The sequence below is a fragment of the Camelina sativa genome, chromosome 2 (genome assembly GCF_000633955.1).
Source record: "Camelina sativa cultivar DH55 chromosome 2, Cs, whole genome shotgun sequence".
Lineage (NCBI taxonomy): Eukaryota > Viridiplantae > Streptophyta > Magnoliopsida > Brassicales > Brassicaceae > Camelina > Camelina sativa.
In genome coordinates this window covers 9,711,883-9,736,316 of record NC_025686.1, presented here as the reverse complement: position 1 = coordinate 9,736,316, position 24,434 = coordinate 9,711,883, and the positions used below count along the sequence as shown (strand labels likewise).

Genomic DNA, 24,434 nt, shown 5'->3' with positions numbered 1-24,434 from the left:
AAGAGAACTTTAGTCGGGAATAACACGATCCCTTTCAGCCGCATTCTCCTGTTTACTACTCTATGTCTCACTTTTAGATCAAATTGTCAAAGCTTTCTAGGGTTTGTTCTTATTGTTTTCTGAGATTCTCGAAAAGTTCATTTTCTGAGTCTTTTATTTCAATCTTCCCTTTGGTTCTTTGGTATCTTTGGTTAGTAAGGTAAAAGAGCCATTTATAAGTCTGTTGAATAGAGCTGTGTTTTTCTTTTGAACACCTAATTATGTCATCTGCGATGGATAAAGCCCTCATGGCTATGTCTCTGGAGGAAGAGGAAGAGGAAGAGATGCCTTTTGAGATGCCGTACCTACCGGAGTTCATGTCGATGGAGAGGAAAGCTATCAGTTTGGTGGGTAGAACTCTTAACCCAAAGTGTCAACCTATGAAGAACCTTATTAAGGATATGCCACGGAAATGGCAAAAGCCGGGGAGGATGAGGGGGATTGCCTTATCCCAGGAGAAGTTCCAGTTCATCTTTAACAATGAACATGATTTACAGAAGGTGTTAGCTAAAGTCACTCATACTTACAACGATTGGTCGTTGGTGGTGGATAGGTGGTATGAACATCCTCCAGCGAATTATCTCCAGTTCATTCCGATTTGGATTCAGATATGGAACATTCCAATCAATTACTATACGGCAAAACTCTAGGAGAATTAATTGGAGAAGTAAAGGAAGTTGCTTTTGATCCTGATAAGCCGCAAGTTCAAGAGTTTGTTAGGGTCAAAGTGTTGTTTGATGTTTCTCGCCCGCTGCGTTGTTCTAAAGAGGTGAAGCTTCCTGGTGGGGGTTCCACTTTCGTTAAGTTCCAATATGAGAGGGTTCAAAAGGGGTGCTATCAATGTCAAAGGCTGACTCACGAACAAGAATCTTGCCCTATTGTTGTGAGGAGGAAAGAAGAGGTTTTGGATGCCAGAAAGGCGGGCATTCCTGTTCTGAAAGTTCCCAAACCTTTGTTCTTAAGAGAAAACGATCCGCTGTTTGGTATTCTGAGAGAGGATCAAGTTGGTCTTGACCCGGCTACAGGTAGGCAGAGGATTGCAGCAGATGTTTTGGAAGGGATGAGGCAATACCTCTTAGAGAACAATAATGAAGATTGGCAAATCAAAGCTGATAAAATCAGGAAGTCTGTGAGTGAAGTGGAAAAATATCTGAATGCCAAAAAGACAATTCTGAGATTGGAATCTGCTCCTCTAATTCATCAGGATGTCAACAAAGACAAAGGTATTGTTTTTGGGTTCGACACTTCTTTGGGGGTTCCTATTCAAGAGAAACAGAAAGTTCTTATTTCTGAAAGTCGGATTGGCGAAGACAGTAAAAGCTTGGGAAGTAATTAGCTTATGGATACTGACTTGTCCTACGGTTCTGAAGACTTTGGTAACTTCTTGGAGTTATCTCAACCTTTTCAGGATTGGGAAACCGTGTATAGGCCTGGTCTCTTTGAGGCTGGTACTTCCGGCCTGAATCATAAAAAAAACAAACCGAGAAAAAGGCCACCGAAATATATCAGAAAACCTAAACCTAAGGTTGCTTCAGAGGGCTTGAAGATTCAGGAGATTAAGGTTGGTTTATCTAAAGGGGTAAAGGAAAAAAGAAAAGCAGAAGTTGTAGGAACAAGCACTGCCAAAATCTCAAAGCTTAATTCTGCTTTGGTGATCCCAAATGAGGGATCACCCAATGGTTAATGAGCATCATCAGTTGGAAATGCCAAGGTTTGGGACGGTCTCATGACTTGGTGATTCATAGGCTCAAGGAGTTGCGTAAAATGCACTTCCCTGAGATTTTATTTCTTATGGAAACAATGCAGTGTAGAAATAGTTTGCTTGATGTACAATGTCTTCTAAGGTATGATAGAATGCTTACTGTGGACCCAGTTGGTAAGTGTGGCGGTTTGGCCATCTTTTGGAAAAGTAGTGTGCAGTTGGACATCATGTATGAGGATAAGAATGTGGTGGATGTCCAGGTTCAGTTTGGTTCCTCCAACTTTTTCCCGTCGTGTATATATGGAGACCCTGATTTTAGTAAGAGAAGTGTAGTATGGGAAAGAATTAGTAGGATTGGAGTTGGCAGAAGGGATAGATGGTGCATGATTGGGGACTTTAATTCTATTCTGCATAATGGTGAAAAAAAGGGAGGTCCCAGAAGATGTGATTCTACCTTCAAGCCTTTTTCAGACATGTTGGATATGTGTGGAATGATGGAGCTGCCCAGTAGTGGAAACAAGTTAACCTGGGCTGGCAGGAAAGAGATCCAAAGCAGACTTGATAGGGCTTTTGCTAACAAAAAAATGGTGTAATTTCTTCCCAGCAGCCAATCAAACCTTTTTGGAAATGAGAGACTCGGATCATAGACCAGTGTTGCTTAGTTTGGTGGATTCTCAAGACTCTTATAAAGGGCAATTCCGATTTGATAAAAGATTTCTCCATAAACATGATGGTGAAGATTGCTATCAACAATGTTTGGAAGCCAAACGTCCAGGGCTCGAGTTTCTTGGTTTCCCAACGCTTGAGAAACTGTCTAAAGGCGCTGAGTTCTTGAAAAAAAAAGAATATTATGAATTCTCAAACAAAAATTCATGAGTTGGAGCGGGTCTTAGAAAGGGTGCAGTCTGCAAGATGACCGAATATTCATCAAATTCACATTCTAAAAAGAGAATTGGCCAAAGCTTACAGAAATGAAGAGGTTTATTGCAGGCAAAGGAGTCATCAAAAATGGTTGAGATCAAGAAATAAAAACACCAAGTACTTTCACGGTTTCGTCAAAGGGAATAGGGCAAGGAAAAGGATAGATCAACTTAAAGATGCAAATGGTGTTCTCAATAAATCAGTAGCAGCAAAGGGAGCAGTAGAATCTGAGTATTTTATCAAGCTTTTCAAGTCTTCTTATCCGCAGAGCTTTCAGACGTGGTTTGCTTGTTTCCCTGCAAAAGTATCAACGGAGATGAATGAGAGCCTGATTGCCACTGTCTCGGCAGAAGAAGTGAGAGAGGCTGTTTTTTTCATTCATCCTTCGAGTGCTCCTGGTCCTGATGGTATGACGGCTCTGTTCTTTCAGAATTGTTGGTCTACAGTTGGTCCTCAAGTTACGGTAGAGGTCAAAGGATTCTTTGATACAGGTATTTTTCATGCAAATTAGAATTATACCCACTTGTGTCTTCTTCCTAAAACGTTTCGTCCGACAGACATGACTGACCTAAGACCAATCAGTTTCTGTTCGGTTCTGTACAAGATCATATCTAATATTTTGGTGAAAAGATTACAACCGATCCTTCCTCAGATTGTTTCAGTAAATCAATCTGCTTTTGTCTCGGAGAGGTTAATCACTGATAACATTATGGTGGCACATGAGATTGTTCATAGTCTTAACACCAATCCTTCTATTTCCTCTCAATTTATGGCAGTGAAGACAGACATGTCAAAGGCTTATGATAGGCTGGAGTGGAGTTATTTAAGAGATTTATTGGTGGTCATGGGGTTCCACCACAGATGGGTGCAGTGGATAATGTTTTGTGTCACCTCAGTGACCTTCTCGGTATTAATCAATGATCAACCGTTTGGTATGATAACTCCTCAGAGGGGCATTAGGCAAGGATATCCCCTCTCTCCTTTCTTCTTTGTCTTGTGTACCGAAAGCCTTACACATCTTCTAAACCAAGGTCAGGGTGAGGGTAGGATTCAAGGAATTCAATTCTCTAATGAAGGTCTGGAGGTTCACCACCTCATCTTCGCGGATGATGGCCTTTTCATGTGCAAGGCTTCTTTAGAACAATGCAGTTTTCTCCTAGAGACGCTCAGTAAGTATGGTTTGGCAATGGGTCAACTCATTGATCTCTTTTGGTTCAAAAGTGAAGCTTAATGTGAATATCAGTAGTCAGCATAAGTTGGATATTGCTAATGAAGGAGGAGCAGGGAGGAGCAGGCAATTATCTGGGTTTGCCTGAATGCTTTGCGGGGTCTAAAGTGGAGCTGCTGAGTTATATTAAGGATAGACTGAAGGCTAAACTATCTGGCTGGTTTGGTATATTTCACTCTCAAGGAGGGAAAGAAGTTCTTTTGAAGTTTGTGGCATTGGTAATGCCAGTCTTGCTTCAAACTGCCAAAGAAAACCTGTGAAATTTTGTCCAGTGAAATGGCTGATCATACAAATAAAATCCATTGGCAAAGTTGGGAGAAACTTTACTTGCCTAAAGATGAAGGAGGTATGGGTTTCAGGGATATTCAGTCATTCAATCAAGCATTACTTGCAAAACAAGCTTGGAGGCTTCTGCAATTCCCAGATTGTCTTTTTGCACAGCTGATGAAAAGTAAGTACTATCCTCAATCTGATTTCTTATCCGCTGCTCTAGATGCTAGACCATCTTTTGCCTGGAGAAGTATTCTGCATGGGAGGGAGTTGCTTATTCGTGGTATCCGGAAGAATATTGGTAATGGGAAGTCTTTTAGAGTATGGATTGATGACTGGATTGAGGATGGTGATGAATGGAGAGCTCCTTGGAAGAGGAATAACTTTTTTAATACTAATCTTAGAGTGTTAGAGCTTATCAACTGGAGAACTAGGCACTGGGATGCAGAAAAACTAGATTATCACTTCTTTCCCGGAGATATTACGAGAGTCAAAAATATAAAACCGGTGACGGAACTAGAGGACTTTTACTCTTAGAAGTTTAATAAAAGCAGTGATTTCTCTGTAAAATCGGCCTACTGGTTGGTGTCTCACTCAAACACCTCTAAGGTTAGGATTGCAGCAAACCAAGCTCCTTCTACGAATATTCTAAAAGCTGAGGTCTGGGAGATTCTCACTGATCCAAATATTAAAGTTTTTCTGTGGAAGGTCCTTTGTGGTGCTCTGCATGTGGCAATGGCTTTGACTGGTAGGGGGATGAACTAGGATGAGAGATGTCAGTTTTGTGGTGGGGAGGAAGAGACCATCAATCACATGATTTTCTATTCTTCTATTGCGAGGCAAGTTTGGGCTCTTACGTATCCCTTCACCGGAGGGTGGTTTTGAGAATGGTTCAGTCTTCTCAAACATTCAATACCTCTTGTCTAATAGGAAAAATGCACTTTGGCCTGAAGAGTTAAGAAGAACCTTTCCGTGGACTATCTGGCAAATTTGGAAGAACATAAACCTTTTGGCTTTCAAAGGCAAATTCTTCTCTCCTCTTGAGTGTGCTCAAAAAATTAAAGAAGATTGGATTGAATGGTCTGAGGCTCAGATTGAGGAGGGTGAGGAGGAGCAAGAAGTAGTTGGTCTAGTTATCAGTTCGGGTGATATTCAAGGCAGCAGGAAATTTAAAGGTAAGATTTCTTGGAAAGCTCCGCCCGTGAATTAGTTGAAGTGCAATATTGGGATATCGTGGTCCAACAGAAATAAGTTGGCAGGTTGTGCCTGGGTTCTCATGGATCATGATGGTCGGGTTTTGTTGCATAGTTGGAGAGCTATGTCCAGGCTGAAAGATAAACAAGAAGCTCATTTCAAAGGTTTCTTATGGGCAATCGAGAGCATGAGGAGTCATAGGGTTGACAATGTTATTTTTGCTCGGCAAAATGAATGTTTGGTTAATTCGACTATGAAACCAGCAGCGTGGCCTTCTTTTAGATACCAATCTATGGAGTTTAGTCTAGCGCTGAAGCGGTTCAAAGCTTGGAAAATTCTTTTGGAAAACTCATCTTCAAACAATGGAGCCCTTCTTATTGTACAGAGTGTTACAAATGATTGTACGTTACAATCTTATGTGGCCGTGAGTCATCCGTCGTGGTTGGATGGATTGTTTGCTGAAGAAAGGAGAGTCATCTCTGCTTGAATTTGAGTTTTTAGTGCATATGGCTCTTATAAAGGAGCTTATATTTTGGACCTTAGCCTTGGTTTTTAGCTGTGTGGGCTTTGTGTAGAAAAGTTACTTGGGGTTGTTGTAATCCTTGTTAGCTTTGTTCTCTCTAGTTGGATTTGTTATGTAAATGCAACCTTCAATCTATATATAATAGCAAACCCATTTTTTGTGTCATTTTCAATCCAACGGCTGAGATTAGTTCTATTATTTCATCTAATGGTTGAAACTTATTAACGATCCCAACAGTTGCAAGTTTTTTTCCTGAAAAAATTTGAATACATACCTCAAACTTAATAGGAAATTTGAACTCTATACTAAATCTTTTAAGACTTTGAAAAGTACCATATGGGTTGAACTAAATGACTATTTTGACTTCAATTACAAATTAAATTAAACTAAATATAATATAATATAATTAAATTAATCTATTTGAAAAAATTATTTTTAAAAACATTGTGTTAACTAGATATTCAGAATTTTGCTGAATAGTCATTTAAAAAATGATGAATTAATTTATTGTATATGATATTAACCAATAACTAAAAGATTAAATTAAGATAAAATAAAGAACATGTGCCCTTAATTTATAATTAATTAAACTTAAAAAAATAAACACAAAATAAATAAACTCATCATTGTTAGAAAATTATTTTTAAAAATCACTGTTTATAGTTTAGATATTGAAATTTTTTTGATAATGATGAAGTAGTTCATTATGAAAAATATTAATCAATAAAGAAAATTAAAATTCAGATAAAAAAAAATAAAAAGTGGTTTTATAAAACATAAACAATACAAAAATGACAAAATCACATATATATTTTCTCCAACTGTTAAATAACATTTATTTATAAATTAATTTCAAAATTAAATTCTATTGTTATTAAATCACTGTTATATTTTCTCGTTCCCTCTCCGACTGTTAAATAACATTTGTTTATAAATTAATTTCAAAATTAAATTCTATTGTTATTAAATCTTCTAGATCGTGAATCACAATCAAATAATCTGTTACTCAATCATGATTAAAGATCTGGTATTATAGTAATTTAATTTAAAAAATTTATTATATAAAGTTAAAATAAAAGTAATTAGAATTATTATATATTTTAATTTTAATAATTATATATATTTACTTTATTTTGAAAAAAAAACTTTAATAAAATAATAAAAACAATTGTGAACTTTTACAAAATAAATCAACAGTTCAAAAAAATCGACTGTATAACAAATCAATTAATAAAAGAATAAATCGACTTTTTAATATAAGTCAATAAAGAGAAAACATAAATCAGCAAGATTAAAATAAAAGTCGACAGTTCAAAAAATCAATCATATTGATAACTCAACTTAAAATGAAATAAGTCTACTAAGACCAAACAAATCGAAGGGAAAAAAATATGTCAACAAAAAAAACAAATAAGTCAACATCATCAAAAGTCGACTTTGTAAAAAAAATCAAACAAAAAAAAAGTCGACAATTTTAAAATAAATCGATGGAAAAATAAATAAGTCGACAAAAATTAAACTTAAGTCAACCATCCAAAATATCGACCTTATTAATAAATTAATGTAGAATGCAATAAGTCAACAATAAATAAACAAATCAACAGAAAACAAATATAAATCGATGAACAAAAAAAAATAAGTCACTTGTTAAAAAAATCGACTATGTTATAAGTCCACTAGCCATAACATAAGTCAACTGTTTTAATATATGTCGATGATGGAGATAATTAAGTCAACAGAAGTAAAAAATAAAACGATTGTTCAAAAAGTCAACATTATAATTAGATATATATATATATATTATAAATTGTTATCTTTTATTTTTAAATAAATTTAAATCTAAATAATATCAACAAAAAATTTTAAATTCTTTTATTTATTCAAAAATTTTGCATCAAAAATTGATTGATGTAATCATTATCTAAAATACAATGAATATTTTTCGTTATATTTTAAATTATTAAATAATTTACTCCGAATTTAAAAATTTTAAAAAGTAATTTATTTTTAAAGTTGATTTATTTTTAAATATAAATTAAGTTCTATTGTTTTTTAGTTAATTGTTAAAATGTATAATAATAAGGGCATTTCTGTCCATTTTCATTTCAAAATGGGTAGTTTTCAAATCACTATAATATTAAGTGTAGTTTTCAAATTTCTTTTCAAATATAGTATATTCTTCAAATTGTCCATTTTTCCCTCAAATAATTGTGTCTCTTCGTTGTTTCTCCATCTTTCAAAGATCACACCTTTAATTTTTGCATCTCTTCGTCGTACCCCCATCTTTTATCGCACCTTTTAATTTCTACATCTCTTTAACGTACCCCCATATTTTAAGAATTGCACCTATTAATTTTTGTACATTTTTGTTTCAGACCTCTATGTTTCATACATCTATGTTTCACACCTTTATATTTTACACCTCTTTTTTATTATATAAACTTTTATGGAATAAAATAAATTTTGAATTTATTGTTTTCAAAGTATTTTTAAAAGTAAAAAATAAAACAAAGAATTGTTTTATTGGAGTGTTTTTAGATTAACCTGTATCAATCTTTATATTAATGTATTTAAATGAACTTGTTAGTGTCCATTCCGAAAAATTGGTTTTGTTACCTCCTCCGTTTGTTACGTATATTAGATTATAGATTAACGAAAAATTTGGTTCTTTATGTTGTCGGTTAGATAATTTACTCAAGATAGCACTTACATTTCTTCAAGTTAAAGTAGACTAACAAAAGGACGTGAGATCAATATCTATAGCACAAAGGGGTGTAATTTTTTTAAATATTATGATGGCCATGTTTGATTTTTAATGAGAAGTTTTTTTCCATATACAATTCTAGGAACCTCTGTCTGAAATGATTTCTCTCTTTATCATGGGCTGAGACACAATTTGCTAATAATTTGCAATTATGTTTCAGGTTGATTACACCGTACGTTCTCTCGCCACCGTCACTTTTGTAATCTTACAACTTGTTTGTTAGTATTATCATCGCTGGGCTTACAAAGGCTAATTTTCTTAATCAGTAGTTTAAAAAGCATCGATCTTCACTCTGCACTCCTTTGAGCTTGCATCGCAACACGTTGGTGCCCATTGTTAAGTCTGCTATATTATTCTTTTTTGTAATGTTCTCTTGCAGGACAGTACCATTCAGAAAAGCAAAAATTTAATAACGTCATCTTCTTCATCCGAAGTACGAACGGACCCATGATAACTCAGCGACGGTAACCTGGAAAAACCGAAACCGAGATACAAGAGGCATGATAACACGTAGTGATGCTAGAGATACGAATAAGCCAAACTTTTTTTAACAAACATAGTATAATTTTATATATTTTCTTATTTAACATATTTAATATTTTTAACAAACATTGTATAAATGTAATAATCTTTTTTTCTATATATAATAGCAAACCCATTTTTTAGGGTCCGCTAGGTCATATTTTTAATCCAATGGTTGAGATTAATTTTATAATTGATCTAAAGATTGTCGTTTATTGTCAAAAACTGATTAAACCAAAAGCTGTGACTTTTCATTTGCAACCTTTGTGTTCACGTTCTTTTGTGAACCATCACGTTCTTCTCCCATCTCTATGATGCCAACCTATGCAATTTTTTTCCTCTCGCATCCATTGGTTTACATATATATAGAATTCTAAACAGTGGTGTCTTATTTTCTAAAAGAGAAAAAAATTAGTTGTGGAATATTTGTGTCTGGTTTATAAATTGCTTACGTCTCCGATCATATGGTCCTATTAGTATGATAGTATCCTTTCTAAATTTGCTGGGTGGATTGAGTTTGCTTCTCCTTCACTTTGATACGCGAATTATCTTTCCAGATATTACTGATTCACAATCAATATTCTGGTGCTGTAATTAATCGTTTTTACTTTTTAATTATTTGTTTATTATGACGTTATAACTTGCGACCAAATATCGTCTCGCAATTCTCTCATCATCTTCTCATGGAACCAAGTTCATCTTGCTGCATGTGATTGTATTTAGAGATCGTCCTTCCATTTGTCGGGAAGGATTATCCTTAACCATCGCCATTTCGCCAATGTTAACTCTTTATTCACTTTGGTGATTCTTCGCTTCCATATAACAATTTTTACGGATGATCAAAATGATCACAATGAAAATTAAATATAGTTAGAATATTATGTGTTCAACCTTCTCTTTCATTACTTTACATTGATATGTGCTATCTGCACATGTATATACTCATATCCGTTAATGTGTATATTGTAGAATTGTTCAATTCGATTCATATTCACAGGAATGGAATGGTAACTATTTTATTTTGATGAATCTAATATGTTCATCATATTTGTTTTTGATGTCTAATAATTCTTATCTTCCAGAGAGAAATCACGACCTCTTTCCAACGACGCTTTAGGATTGATATGAGATGAGGAGTACACTTTGATGGAAAAATGATAGTAAAAGAAATGTCCAAAGAAGAAAAAAGGATATCAAATAGCTGGGCCACGAAACGAAGTTTAAATCCATTCTTTAAAGTTTAAACTGTATACTAATAGATTCCTAGAGTCGACACTCTCTTCACCAACTAATATAAATATAGTTTTTAGACCAATGTTTTGATAATTCTATATCTATTTGATCAACTACTGACTAACATAGTTTGATTATTAACAGTTCAATATTCGCATATTGTAGTTGTTGCATTCTAAGAAAAACAAAAAAATTCTCTCATCAACCAAAGAGAAAATATATTAATAATATGAGTAGCACAAAAAGAGTGTTTAACTAAGCAATTTACATGTTGAGGATGAATATAGGAACACCTTAACTTCTTTAAGAAAGATACCTTAACTTCTTTAAGAAAGATACTTTGCAATGGAGTGGTTTTCGATCCTCTAGAATTCGGAATTTTTTGTCTAATAATAATTAGCACACACAAAAAAAAACAAAGAAGACTAAATTAGTTGAAAACTAAAATTTGAAATACTATTTTATGCTTTCTCCGTTTTACAAAGAGTATCATTTTGACACATTTCACACAAATTAAAAAAAGTTTGAATTATACATATTTGCCCCTATTTAATAAGTAATTAAGATCAAAGTTTAATGAAAATAGCTTTGAGTTTAGGGGTAAAAAAGAAAATTTAGCATTAAAACATTCATTGAAAATGTAAAATGACATTCTTTGTAAAACAAAAAAAAAATTCTCTAGAATGACACTCTTTGTGAAACGGAGAGAGTATATTAATTTTTTTATAAAACAATAAATATAAATAAATAAATAAATTAGCAACGATATCTCACTTTAAAAATTAACTTGTCTGTGCCGCGCGGATCGACTTCATAGTCAATATAATATAATTCCAGTCGACAAAAGAAAAGACAAAACACGAGATACACTGAAACAATCCCACAAAGGCACAAACAAACCAGGTGCCGAGGGAGAAAAGGGCCATTTCCAACCTGTACAATATTGAAAGTGTCAATTTCTACACATACAAACTATTGGTGCCAATTTATACATGTACTCGAATAAAATTACAATTTCATACCCAATTTTAAAAATAGTGCCGATTTCAAAGTCAACAATAGCGAATATTGGTCAGACGCTGACTCAGATGACACATGTGTAATGAGGTGGCATTATTTATCAAAACGACGCCGTTTTGGTGTTGTAATTCATTTTTTTTCAAAAATATACTACCCAGGGGATTGAACCGTGGTCCATCAAGGTTTTCAAACAAACCTTTTACCATTTGATCCCACAGACTTATTCGTAGCGAAGGGGAACTTTCATGTTTATAACTATGAACCTTACTAGAGAAATTCATTGTGCTCACCGTTCTTCCATCCTCGTTGCTTCTTCCGGTGGTTTGTTCTGTTTCTGGTGCTCAACCTGCACAAATCATCGACTTAAAGAGATTATTTTACTGAAAAAATTGTAAAAAAACATTAAAAACCTCCATGGACAGATCTGGGAGAGCACGACCAAGGCGGATCTAGATGGAGAAGAAACCATAACGGATCTAGATGGAGAAGAAACTATGGCGAAGCACGACCAAGAGCAGCCATCGACGATACCAAGGAAGAGGAGGGAGAAGGATGAAGATTCTCGTCCCGTGAGTATTTATAAACATGGAAATTACATAAAATTTTTTGAATAAGCCTGTTGGCTAATTTGGTAAAAACTATGCTCCAAGGCCTTGCTGGACCATAGTTCGAGTATAATGTTTTACTTTTTTCAAAAACGGCGTTGTTTTGATATACGATGCCACCTCCCTAGACATGTGTCATCTGAGTCAGCGTTTGACCAATATTTGCTGATTTTGACTTTGAAATCGGCACTATTTTAAAAATTGGGTATGAAATTTTAATTTTATTCGAGTACATGTATAAATTGACACCGATAATTTATACAAATAGAAATTGGCACTTTCAATATTGTACAGGTTGGAAATGGCCCTTTTCCTGGTGCCGAGGTGCGCATACATATTGGCACACTCTTTTAATTAATGAGCTACCAAATTCACAATTTTACCCCTTTATCCAGTTGCTTCTTAAAAAGGCTAAAACCGTCATTTACAATATCCAGACACTGGTAAACGTATCAAACCACCAGCCAAAGCCTCTGGTTTTTATTTTTAAAACTCCCCAACTTCACATCCAAATCCAATATTGTTGGCTTCTTCTCTCTTTACATAAACACACCAATCCACTTAACTTTCTCTAAACATCATCAAAACAAACAATTCTCTAAAACGTAAAACACACAAAAAAACGCAGGAAGTTTAATACAAAATCCTCTGAACAAAAGATGAGTTCTACTAGCATAGCATGGACGGTGGCAGTGAGCATTGGAGCCGTAGAGGCGTTAAAAGACCAACTAGGTCTTTGTCGTTGGAACTACATACTCCGGTCTGTGAATCATCATCTCCGGAACAACGTTAGATCTGTTTCTCAAGGGAAAAGGCTTTCGTCTTCTGTCTCTGTTGCGGTTATCTCCTCTGCTGAGAGTGAGAAGGCTAAGAAGGCTGAAGAATCGCTTAGAACTGTCATGTACTTGAGCTGTTGGGGTCCTAATTAAAATTTTGTATAATATATAGTTTTTATACTTCTATAAAAATTCATTGAAACATTATATATTCATATTCAATTTTGGTTTCAACATAAAACAAACATTTAAAGAAATCTAAAATAAAATCAAGATTGCAAAACTTTCAAGTCAACCAAGCTAATAAGCCAACCATTTGAAGAGAGTAACACAAAAGTTACATGTTTCAGTCATAACTGAACTTTGTAGTTTTTATCATTGTGGAATATACTCTCTCTTTAGCACACATGACACAAGTCCACAAGCTCAGCATAGTGAGACATTGCAAGTCCATGTAATTAGGATTGTGTGTAATGAAGTTAACCTAGAGGGACTGACTTGGTCCAAGAAGTGTTATCTAGTTGAGTAAGTTTAGTATCCGGAACCTGATGCAGGATCTTGACTCCATAAATTACAGTGGAAACCTCAGAATTTAAGGGGGGTGAGTTTCCCATTAGATTTACACAACAGTGAGTCTTGAATGAATGAAAGAGAAGCCAAAGATTCAAGTTATGTTCTCTACAAAACTAAAATGGATAGGCTTCAACATGTGGGGTAGTTTTCACTAACTTGCAAGACAATTATAACAAGGGCCCTTTCCATTAGTCTAAGAATTATAATCCCCCATCAACATAGATCGGCTTAGTTCAAAGATACTAACCAGATACAACACAACAAACAAAGATCAAATGTGAAATCACTACTACTCCTCTAAACTATAACATTTCTTCACAGCTTCAGTAATCTCCCAAACAACTTTCATGTCTTTAGGGAACACAACCACATCTCCTTTCCCTATCTCAAAGGTTTCATCTTTTTCCTCGTATCCGTCTACATTCACTTTCACCTTCCCTTCTACGAAAAACATCGTCTCTGTCTTCGTAAACTCCCATGGAAACTTGCTTGGAGCTCCTTCCCACCTTACACAACAAATGCACATCACAACTCAGTCTAAAATGTGATGTCTTTCTCAGTTTTTTTCGTCTATTTCGAAGAATCAATTAAGCTATCAGCTCACCAAATGTAGAGACTAACACAAATCTACATGTTCTCAGACACAATTAGACTCTAAATACAGATTCTTGCAGCAAGAAATCAAACTGTCCTGATTCCTGACCTAAATACTCAGATTAGATCAACACTAACAAGTAAGGCTATTAAAACCCTAGTTCTATATCAACGACATTGAAACAAAAGAAGCAGAGAGAGAGAGATAAGAGAAAGTTACATACTTGGGCCAAGAGGAGACGCCTAGTTGAGCAAGTTTGGAATCAGAAGCTTGACGCAAGATCTTGACTCCGTGGATATTAATAGGAAACTCAGAATCGGAGGAGATAGATAGGATTGCTTCTTTAGGGTTAAGCTTCGTGGTGATGAAGGGAACGCAAACGCAGACTGTTACGAGAAGCAGAGACAGAGTTAGAAAATGATTACCCATTTGGATTTTTTCACAGAATCTGAGTTTAGAAATTGATGTAATAGAAGCCAAAGATTCAAGCTTTTTTTTTGCAAGAGATGGTCTCTTCGAATTCGTTTAAAGTTGGTAACTTTACTAAATCTGAGAGTTGGAAACTGAAACTGGTGAATGGTGGTGAGGCAGATGGGTTGACTTTTGAGTCTATGAAGCCCTGAGAGATAAATAACCGAACCAAACTTAATTGAGATTTTGGTTGTTCGGTTCGGCTTCGGTTATTGGTTAAGAATCAAACAGCGAGATGTTAAATTTAATTTGATTTAAGTATGAGCTTCAGATTAGTTTGGTTTTTGGTTAACTGAAATATATGTTTTTTATAGATAACCGGATTTATAGCACAACTAGACTGGCTTTACCATGTGATACAAAGCTTAAAAACGGACAACCCCACATATTAAACATTTTTTTTTTGGGGCGATTGTTATTAGAAGCACTAGCAACAAGCGCAAATTTCAAGCGAAAACACATGTGGAATGGTGGAAAATAATCTAGCTTTGGCCAAGAATGATGCAAGAGAATGGTTAACCTCACAAGAATATATTCACTGCCTCTTCATCAATTGTGCTGCAGAACAATTTAAACACCCCCTCGTGGATGATGGATCAAATGTAACTTTGATGACTCGTGACAACATCCAAACCAGTGTTCTAAGCAGTACCGGTTTAAAAATAGTCAAAAAAAATTATAAACACTATTCAATTTTTGAAAAATGGACCTTAATTATGTATCAATTTTTTTTTTTTTTTGAATCTTAAAATACACTATTTTTTTTACTATTTTATGTTAATTTAATATGATTCTGATGCAAATGCACTCCTTGCACTGGGACCACGAAAGAAACCCGAGTCATCTTTTATTATTACATAATGCATTCAACACTGTAAAAGATATGATTACAAGATACAAACTTACTTGTATAGACTCTAGTAGCCTTATGAGGATAATATAGATTATAGGAGATTAAGGTAATTCAGATTCACAATCTCTGACTCCCTCTCCTCTATAATAACGTTTCTTCACATCTTCAGTTACATCCACAAAAACTTTCATGTCTTTAGGAAACACAACCAAATCCCCTGCCATTAATTCTAAGGCTTCTCCTTCTTTGTGATGCTCTTCTACCTTCACCTTCAACTTCCCCTCGACGAAGTACATCGTTTCTGTGTTCTTAAACTGCCATGGAAATTTGCGTGGAAAGCTTTCCCATCTGCTTAAGTTTGATCTCCCTGTTAGTCAGACCATATACATGTACATATGACTCAACATGACTTTAAAATCTACTTAACCCAAGGTTTGATGAATGCTTCATTTTCTTTTTTTGATAAAACAACTAATTTCTCTGTTTATCTTTTGTAGCCTTGTAGGGTTAAGTCCCACCATAGATGATAGAAGGAGATCATATCTTTAATTTCTTTATTTATTTTCTGTTTTCTAATTAAGGACTAAAACAATTGCATATGTTTAAGGCATATAATATCAATAAAAGAAAACATGTATAAATTGATACTCGATAAATAATAATTATTATAAATATATATATATATATATATAGTTATCCTCTCCGAGTTGGCCAGTGTAATAATTGACACAATTTGATAAAAAATTATATTTTTTTTTTGGTAAGAGATAAAAAATTATATAGATATATATTTTATAAAATTCTATGTAAATATGATCTCATTAATAAATACTATATAAATTAAGAATTGTATAAATATATCAAAATATGTAAGAAAAATTAGTGAAACAGGACTCTTGTGGTGTTCGTTTTTCTTGAATTTATATTAAGTCTTGTTAGTTTTTAATTTTAATAGTTTTACTACATCGAAAACCTTTGGTCTACATTTGTTAGACATGATAATGGATTTCTTACTTGTAACTGGTTCTAGAAATGTACTGATTATAATTACAGTTTTACTACATCGAAAACCTGTAACTCTAACCTGATGACTTTTTTGACAAAAGGTGGTCCTCTAAGACAATTCAAAGAAAGTTTAACTGACGGAAAACAATATATCAATAACTCTAACCTAATTATTGATAGATTTTATAGAAGAAATTTTCGTCTATAAAAATTATATTAACAATTTTTCGAGGGATGAATCTGTAAATCCGTAAAAATAAAATCAATAAAAAAAATCACAAGTTTTCTTGTTATAAGACCTAACAAAATGAATGTCAATAGATTTTTGGGACAAGATGTCAAGATGTTGTTAGAATGCTCTCATTATGAGTCTAATCATTATTTACCCTCATAGATTTAAAAGACAAGAATACCGATTCTCCACCTCTGTGGGAATTAATGGCCTAGTGCTTTATTTCTTGTTATCAGGCTAGATGAACATTAAAATGCCACACGACTCTCGACCTCTGTGGGAATATTAAGGCAATTGGTTCCGCATGTTAATTACGATGTACTTTTAACCGTTGAAAGGATAGAAACACTACTCAAAGCCTAGTTCTATATACAGTATATGGTATTGAAATGTTATAAAAGAAAAGTCAAAAGAGTATAGGAAAGAAAACCGACAAAGGCCAAGAGACAACCCCAAGTTCAGCAAGCTTAGCATCCGAAGTTTGTCTCAAGAGCTTGATTCCATGAATTTCATTAGGAACCGCAGGAGCGAATATCGAATCATGGTTAAGTTCCATTGTTGAAAACATAAAACTAAATAAAGAATTTGTTGTTGCTAGTACTGATTTTTGTGACCAATGTCGAAGGACGAGAAATTTATTGAGACTCCACTTAACACATGAAAATTTATGTGAAATTTGATGTTGCCGTTATCAGATATTGATAGAAAAAAAGTTATCTCCCTATTATTAATTCGCATGTACAAAGTAACTTTTTGGTGTAAGATTTATTATTTGTATTTTGTAATATCCAAAAAACATACTTAAAATAATTCTAAAACAAATTAGTTTCCACAATTAAATTATACTATATGCTTTTAACTTGCTTAAAAAATGTTGCGGATCAAATTATGGAGCGGGTTAGCGTTTACATAATAAGATTATGTATTAGTGTTTACATAATAAGATTATGTATAATAAAATACACAAAATATTTTAGTCTGATATCAAATGAGGTAAAAGAGGTGTTAGTGCATGCATGTATTACGCCAATCCTATCTGGTATCAAACACAAAACCTACAATCCATCTAAAATTATAGAATCTAAATGTTGAACAAAACATATTAAAATAAATACAGAAATACAACATACAATTTTCTAATAAAAAATATACATTTTTCGGAAAAATTATTCAAAAAATTGTAAGATTATATCGTTTATCAACTTTGTTAAATATGTAAAGTAAATAGATGATAAATTTCTAAAATGTGTATGAGTCCTATACTTAAACTATGTATATATATTATAAAAAAGACACGAGTAGTTTATTCAACCCAAACTGATATTTTATTTTAATGTATATCAGTCCAACCCATTTTCACTCATGTTTAGTAGGAGCTCTTGAGCGAGTATATAAGCACATCGTTGAGAGTGTATTAAAACTAACCGTAAGATGATAGCAATCACACACTTGAGGTATAGATAAGATGATATCAATCACACACCAAAATGATAGCAATCACAGACACTGAAGGACAGTTATATCACCGTTGTAAGGACCCTACACCAGCCAGAATGACTCAAACCCTCTTTTACTTGGAGTTTCTTTCAAGATTGGCAGGTAATATTTCTCTCCCTTCAACATGGATGATGGATACCCAATGGTCCACGTCTATGGTGGGGAGCTCTAACCACCTTCCACCAACAGGTCTAATTAATCCTCTTCAAACCTTCTTATATCAAGTATTAGATTTGACCTCACCACTTCCGATCGGAGTCTTCGAAAAAGGTCCTGTAATATAATTCTTCATATGCTTTAAAAAATGGCAGTAGTTACTGAATATGCTTCATATTCTTCATATGCTTCATATTCTTCATATATATGGTTTAAAAATGGACCATGGTTGCGATAAATTAGAGCCGAGTCTATTGCTACTGAGAAATAAGAGAACTCCATTAAGGAAAAAATCAACATGGGTCCAAATTCATCCGATTGGGTTCGTAATTGGCCTAAGTACATGCCCTTCTCATTTCCATGATTTACGTTGCACTTTGTACTTATCTTCTTCGTATAGGTCATTGCCAAGCTCATCGGATTATTGGGGCGTGGACCAATTTCTCAGGTTTTACGGTTTATTTGATACATTTTGGTTTAACTCGGGTTATTTGTCCTTCTCCAACAAGTTTGTAGCGAAATTAAGAATTTTTGAAAGGCAAATGTGATTGAACACAAAGCAATGAAGTTTAATTAACCTCACTAAATTTTATTTGGACAAAATTGTCTCTAAATAATGATTGAGTAATTTGTATATGATATCTTATATGGGAAGAAATTTTCATTATAATTCATGTATATAATATCTCTCAACTTTAGTAATAATAATAGAGAGTTGAGTTCTTAACCATTAATATATTAGCAATTGAAAAATATGTTACACAGAAAATATGATATAATTTGTTTAAAATAATTTATTGTATTTGTATAAACTGTTGTTTTATTATTTCAATAGACCACAATTTGTAACTTCGGGGTTTAGAAAATAGTCTAGTAGGGGTCAAATCCATATTATTGCGTATTTTTTTTAAAAGAGCAATACTATTTTTTTTAGTTTTAAAAAGAAAGATAAAATTAAAGTAATATCTATGTCATACTCTATCCCATTTATACATAAACTTAAAAGTTCCAGCTGCATTTTTTCGTACATATATTCCATCTTCTTGCGCTTTCCAGAAACATATGTTAGGCTTCCTACCCCCACATATATTATGTATAAAACTTTCTTTCCCAATAAATGCGTTAAACTTTACATGTTGCACATAATCAGGTCCCTACAAATATATGATAACAAAAAAAGTATTTCATATAAGTAACTTAAACATAAAACGATAAAATATTGTAGAAACATTACACACCGGAAGATTGTGAAAGAAATAAAGGTAAACTTTGAAACTAATTACCTTCCATAAGTTGCACCATATCAAAGTTTTTGGGTAAACTGTAAATTTTAGTTTCCATTCAGTATTAGAGGAAAGAAACACAACTCTGGTCGCTTGACTTTTGCCGTATCTGCAATTGATCATAAGTATTTTGTTACCTGCAAGATGATTCGAAATTTCAATATTAAATTTTCTAAATATAAGAATAGAGTCTATTTTTTGGATGGAGATGAAAATTAAGAAAAGGAGACATGTTAGAATTTTCCCCATTTTTGTTATTTTATTTTATTCTCCTTACATGAATATGTGTATATATATACATTTTTAACATACACATGTATATCACTACAAGAAAATCTTTCCAAAGCCACAAAATTTTTAGTATCTATCTCTCATATTCCGTGGCTATTTGGGCTATAGCCTGGGAAAGCCACAAAAAAATTTAGTGTCTATGAGCTTGTAGCTATTTTTTTCTTAGCTATTTGTGGCCTTGTTGCCACAAACTAACCACGACAAAAAAATTGTGGATATTAGCCACAAAATTACACGACCAAATTTGTAACTTTTATAGCTATGAATTTGCAACAAATATATGGACCAAATATATCGTAGCCTGTTGCCACTTTTATGTTGTGGTTTTTCATGGCTATTCCCCCAAAAAAAAAACAAATTATATCAAATAAATTAATTAAAAGGATATTTGTTTGTTAAATAATTAAAGCTCTTGTTTGGCGATTGATTGATCGGCGGCCAAGTTCCAGCAATAGCAATTGATAAGGCGAGGACCTCAGGGAAAAACGCTGCAGAGAACATGATTTGCGCCGCGTCCTCTATCCCTCTTTCGATTGTGTTTGTTTCTTCTCTTTTTATCTTCAATCCTCTCACTACATGTTAAAGATCCCTAAATCTCTTTCCTTTGAAGTTCTCTCCCTCATCACCTCTTCAAGAAAACGAAGATAACATCTTAGACACACGTATTTGGAGATAGATCTGAGACAGAAACCATTTATTAGAAAAAGCAAAAACAAAACCTCCACAAATTTCCTAAAAATATTAAGTATATCTAACCTCAAAAACGAAGACAACTATGATGAATCAAGGATGATGTCACGGTTTTGCTCATTATCCCAAGCATCTATGAGTAGACTGAGAAGATTAAACTCATAGTCAACCTTATATTCAGAGAAAGAGATCGAAATTCAGAGATTAAGGACCATTGTGAGATGGAGAACTAACGGTGACGGTGAGAAACCTACGGGATTAGAGGATGAAAAAGAGATTAAGGAACAACCAAGAAATTAAAAATGAACTGTGGCCAAACCTTTGGGACTCCTCGAGAGAGTGATATCGGCGAAGTAAAGAAAACATCGAAAAATGGGTGAAGTGAAGAGAAAGTAACATAAGAGAGAAAATTTAGGGTTCTCTGTATATTTTTAATTGCCACAAAATTTTTGACGCTATTTGTGGCTATGGGTAGAATTTTGGGCTCATATTTGGATCTAACCATAACAATTTATTTATTTTCACAGCCCATAAACCGGGAACCTAAAAAATTCGACTTTCACTTAGGCAACAATTAAACTCATGGCAATCCATTGTGTAAGAAAAATATAAAAGTTTAATTGTTAATATTTGGGTTTGGATATAAATATATATTGATTAGATCTTTGGTTTATTTTTTACAATTTAGAAACAACTTAGTATGATTTAATTTATGAGATAATAAATATGTTATAATTTCGTTAAAAAATGCATTATTGTGATGTTTAGTTAGAATAATCACAATGTGTTGGAATTTTTATGAAATAACTACAAATTGTTGGAAACATAATATATGGATTAGCCAAGAGAAACTTATGACTGACTGTAGCAAAATAGCCACATATTTATTTCTTGCTAATTTATGGCTAATTAGCTATAAATAGACAGAAAATAAAAATTGTGGCTAGATAGACACAAATTTGCTACAACACAGCTACAAATGAGCCACAACGTCATTTTTTGTCTGGTTTGTGGCTAATATGTAATGGCTACATAAGTTTTATGGCTGATTTGTGGCTTTGGAGATTTTTTCTTGTAGTGAATTATATGTACGATATAATTAAGCATAAGTAACAGCATATTTGTTAATATTTTCCGATTCCTTCATTGATTGTTTTCTTCAATACTCTTTATGTTTTATATTTTATATATCAGTTTCTTCTCTCTACCATAAACATATTAACTATTAAAGATAGTTATAAAATGTATTAATGAGAGTAAAATTTGAATTTCAGTTATTTATTTAAATATTTGTAAAAAAAGTCTTAACTGACACATCAACACTACCATAAAATTAACTAAATAATATATTAAGAATAATTCTATAAAAATGATAACTTTCATGAGTTTACTTACAAAAATTCAAAATAAATGTAACATCCACGAACCAAGAGTATTCTTGGGGATGTGGTGTTGATCGACACCAACATCTGCGGTTTGACCGATTTTGGTTTTAGAGCGTCGGTTTGATGTGGTTCCTAATATTAACCACTTTTCATCCTTCCAAAGAGTGAGAATAGTTCCTAAGAGATTTTGTGAAGAATCCTTGCTGTTCTTGAGAGATCTTTCTTGCTGAGTGGAGATCTAAGGCTAATGACGTTGTAGAAGCTTGCTATGAGGTTGTTTTCATGGGTTTAGGGTCAGAATCTTCTTGTTAGAAAGGTGAGCTCATGACCATGGCTGATCTAAGCTTGAGATTCTCTATTTTTTGTTTCTATGAACTGGGTGATTGATTCCCTTGAATATTTGTGTGATTTTGTATCTTTGTGGCTTGGATTCGCTCATGTGAATGCCTTGGTCGAGTGGGAGGCATTTTGGGAAGGAGATTTACGCTGGAGATCGCAGGAAAACGATGCTTGGCATCAGTGTCGATCGACACCAAATGCGAGGATGGCGCAAGGGTTCTAATGAGTGTCGGTCGACATTATGTGGAGGTTTTGGTTGACACCAGCCTTCACCAGGTGGCTAGTGTCGATTGACACCAGGAACCAGGAGGGTGTCAGTCGACACCATGTTGCCAGTGTCAATCGACACCAACCTTCACCAGGTGGCTAGTGTCGGTCGACACTAATCTTCAGCAGCGGCTGATACTTGCTTTTCCTGATTTGATTGTGTTGTTTGTTGTTTTTTAAACATTGGATTCTTAATTGCTTATGTGTATAGCCCAATATATGGGAGGATTGCCTAACTGAGTATTTGTGATAATACTCATGCGTCTTAATTGTTGTTTGTGATGCAGGTAAAGACAAAGTGTGATCGTAGAATCAATAAAGAGGAGGATGTTCTAGTGTCTCGTTGATGTGTTGTCTGGCTTCTGTTACGTTGCTAGAGTTGGGTCATTAGGATGTTGCTAGGTTGTTGGTTTAATGCTTATTGACATTTTTAAATAATTTATTATTGGTTTATGTAGGGTTGATAATTGGTTTAATTATTTATTTAATTTATTGGATTTATTTGTTGGATAATTGTTGGTTTGATGTTGTTGGTTATTTCCATTGTTGTATTGATTGTAGATAGGATGTTAGTGAGTATGGGATCACTGGTTTAATATTATACTCCCTCCGATCGTGAATATCTGTCGTTTTAGAAATTTCACACAAATTAAGAAGATTTGTGTAAAGACTATTGTAACCTCCCGTTTTGTTTTTTCATATTCACTGTAATAAATATAAATAGTGTCTAATCATTATTTAGTCAAATATTGCTGCTGATCCCAATCTTCTTTATTCTTAATAATTTAATAAGTGCACAAGTTCGCATGCAGCCATGGAAATGTATTTATATACGTAGTTATTGTTTGTAGTCAAAATTATGTGTTTTTGATATGCAAATGAAGTAATACACGTAACAAAGAAGATTTTGTTGTTAAAATTCTTCTAAAAATTTGAAAATGGAGCCAAAACAAAAATTAAAATTAGTATTGGAGCCAAATCTGAAACTAGTGATCACTAATGATGCTTGTATATATATATCCGTAAAACGAAAGGACATGAATCACAATTTCATTCATCATGAATTCTACTTTAGATCTGAATCTTCATTGTCATACACGTAGAAAAACACATAAATATTAAATATAGTCAATTGTTAGCATTATCTAGAGTCACTCATTGAACAACACATAGAATTCTAAACTTATTGACTAAAAATAATAGAAGGGTAAATAAGTCATTTTAGAGTGATAGTTACATGGATAAGTGAGAACGTCAGATATTTTGACAAAAAAAAAATCTAAAACGACAGATATTCACGATCGGAGGGAGTACTAAAAACAAAAAAAAAATAGGTTGGACGTCTCAATAAATAAGTTAAGATTACTAAAAGATCCAAATGTAATGCATATGCATCTCACATTCTACAAGGACGATAAGGTGCATAATGATATGACATTAAAGAGTTAGACAAAAGTGCTAATTTCATATTTTAAGAGTGAGTGTTCCGTATATTTTAATGATATAATCAAGAGAAAAAAACTAGATTGACCCAAATTAAGAAGTTAATTACTAAACTAATTCATAAAATATAAGGATTAGATGAGTTTTTTTTCTTATCTAAAATACCCTTTTTGTTTTGTTAGAAAAAAAGAGAGTCAAACTTATCTCCCATCGTTTATTTAAAAAATCATAATATTTTCAAAAGTCTTTCAAACTAGTTGTAACATATTTGTTTGTGTACGACAAATTTGCTTTTGCACAACAAATTTATTTCATGTTTTTTTTGACAGACTTATTTTGCACGACAATTGTAACAACCCGTCCCGTGGACCCCGCTAGCCTCACTACTAGCCCGCTAGCCTCAATTGGTGACAACTTAACCTGTGGGAAGGTTGTTAAAGGGTGGGGACCAGGGTTCGAGGAACGCCTGGTGCACCAATAACCTACTGTGGATTTGGATGAATAGTTCCATTTGCCCAGTGAGGGGTTAGGATCGATGCCCTGCAGGGCCAGCTTGG

General features: G+C 33.6%; 5 protein-coding genes across 11 annotated transcripts; 2 read left to right on the top strand and 3 right to left on the bottom strand.

Annotated features, from left to right (window-relative positions):
• LOC104721123 lies at positions 4,978 to 5,870 on the top strand. The gene is made up of 2 exons (XM_010439042.2): positions 4,978 to 5,335; positions 5,420 to 5,870. The coding sequence occupies exon 2, from the start codon at positions 5,437 to 5,439 to the stop codon at positions 5,839 to 5,841; it is 405 nt and encodes a 134-aa protein (XP_010437344.1). The 5' UTR covers positions 4,978 to 5,335; positions 5,420 to 5,436; the 3' UTR covers positions 5,842 to 5,870.
• On the top strand, positions 12,550 to 13,004 carry LOC104721113. Its single transcript, XM_010439029.2, has one exon. The coding sequence runs from the start codon at positions 12,681 to 12,683 to the stop codon at positions 12,948 to 12,950; it is 270 nt and encodes an 89-aa protein (XP_010437331.1). The 5' UTR covers positions 12,550 to 12,680; the 3' UTR covers positions 12,951 to 13,004.
• Positions 13,439 to 14,572, bottom strand: LOC104721104. The gene is made up of 2 exons (XM_010439018.2): positions 14,189 to 14,572; positions 13,439 to 13,876 (listed from the first exon to the last, which is right to left on the bottom strand). Exons 1-2 carry the CDS (start codon positions 14,392 to 14,394, stop codon positions 13,660 to 13,662), a joined length of 423 nt encoding a protein of 140 aa, XP_010437320.1. The 5' UTR covers positions 14,395 to 14,572; the 3' UTR covers positions 13,439 to 13,659.
• Positions 15,358 to 17,082, bottom strand: LOC104721095. The gene is made up of 2 exons (XM_010439006.1): positions 16,961 to 17,082; positions 15,358 to 15,637 (listed from the first exon to the last, which is right to left on the bottom strand). The coding sequence occupies exons 1-2, from the start codon at positions 17,080 to 17,082 to the stop codon at positions 15,391 to 15,393; spliced, it is 369 nt and encodes a 122-aa protein (XP_010437308.1). The 3' UTR covers positions 15,358 to 15,390.
• On the bottom strand, positions 18,098 to 21,036 carry LOC104721054. 7 transcript variants are annotated; one of them, XM_010438997.2, is made up of 4 exons: positions 20,763 to 21,036; positions 20,510 to 20,576; positions 19,463 to 20,381; positions 18,098 to 19,333 (listed from the first exon to the last, which is right to left on the bottom strand). In XM_010438997.2, the coding sequence occupies exons 3-4, from the start codon at positions 19,709 to 19,711 to the stop codon at positions 19,151 to 19,153; spliced, it is 432 nt and encodes a 143-aa protein (XP_010437299.1). In that variant the 5' UTR covers positions 19,712 to 20,381; positions 20,510 to 20,576; positions 20,763 to 21,036; the 3' UTR covers positions 18,098 to 19,150. The 7 variants fall into 7 exon arrangements, with proteins under 7 accessions (XP_010437299.1, XP_010437296.1, XP_010437284.1 ...); XM_010438994.2 differs by having other exon boundaries at positions 20,510 to 20,587; positions 20,763 to 21,031; XM_010438982.2 differs by having other exon boundaries at positions 19,463 to 20,431; positions 20,763 to 21,025.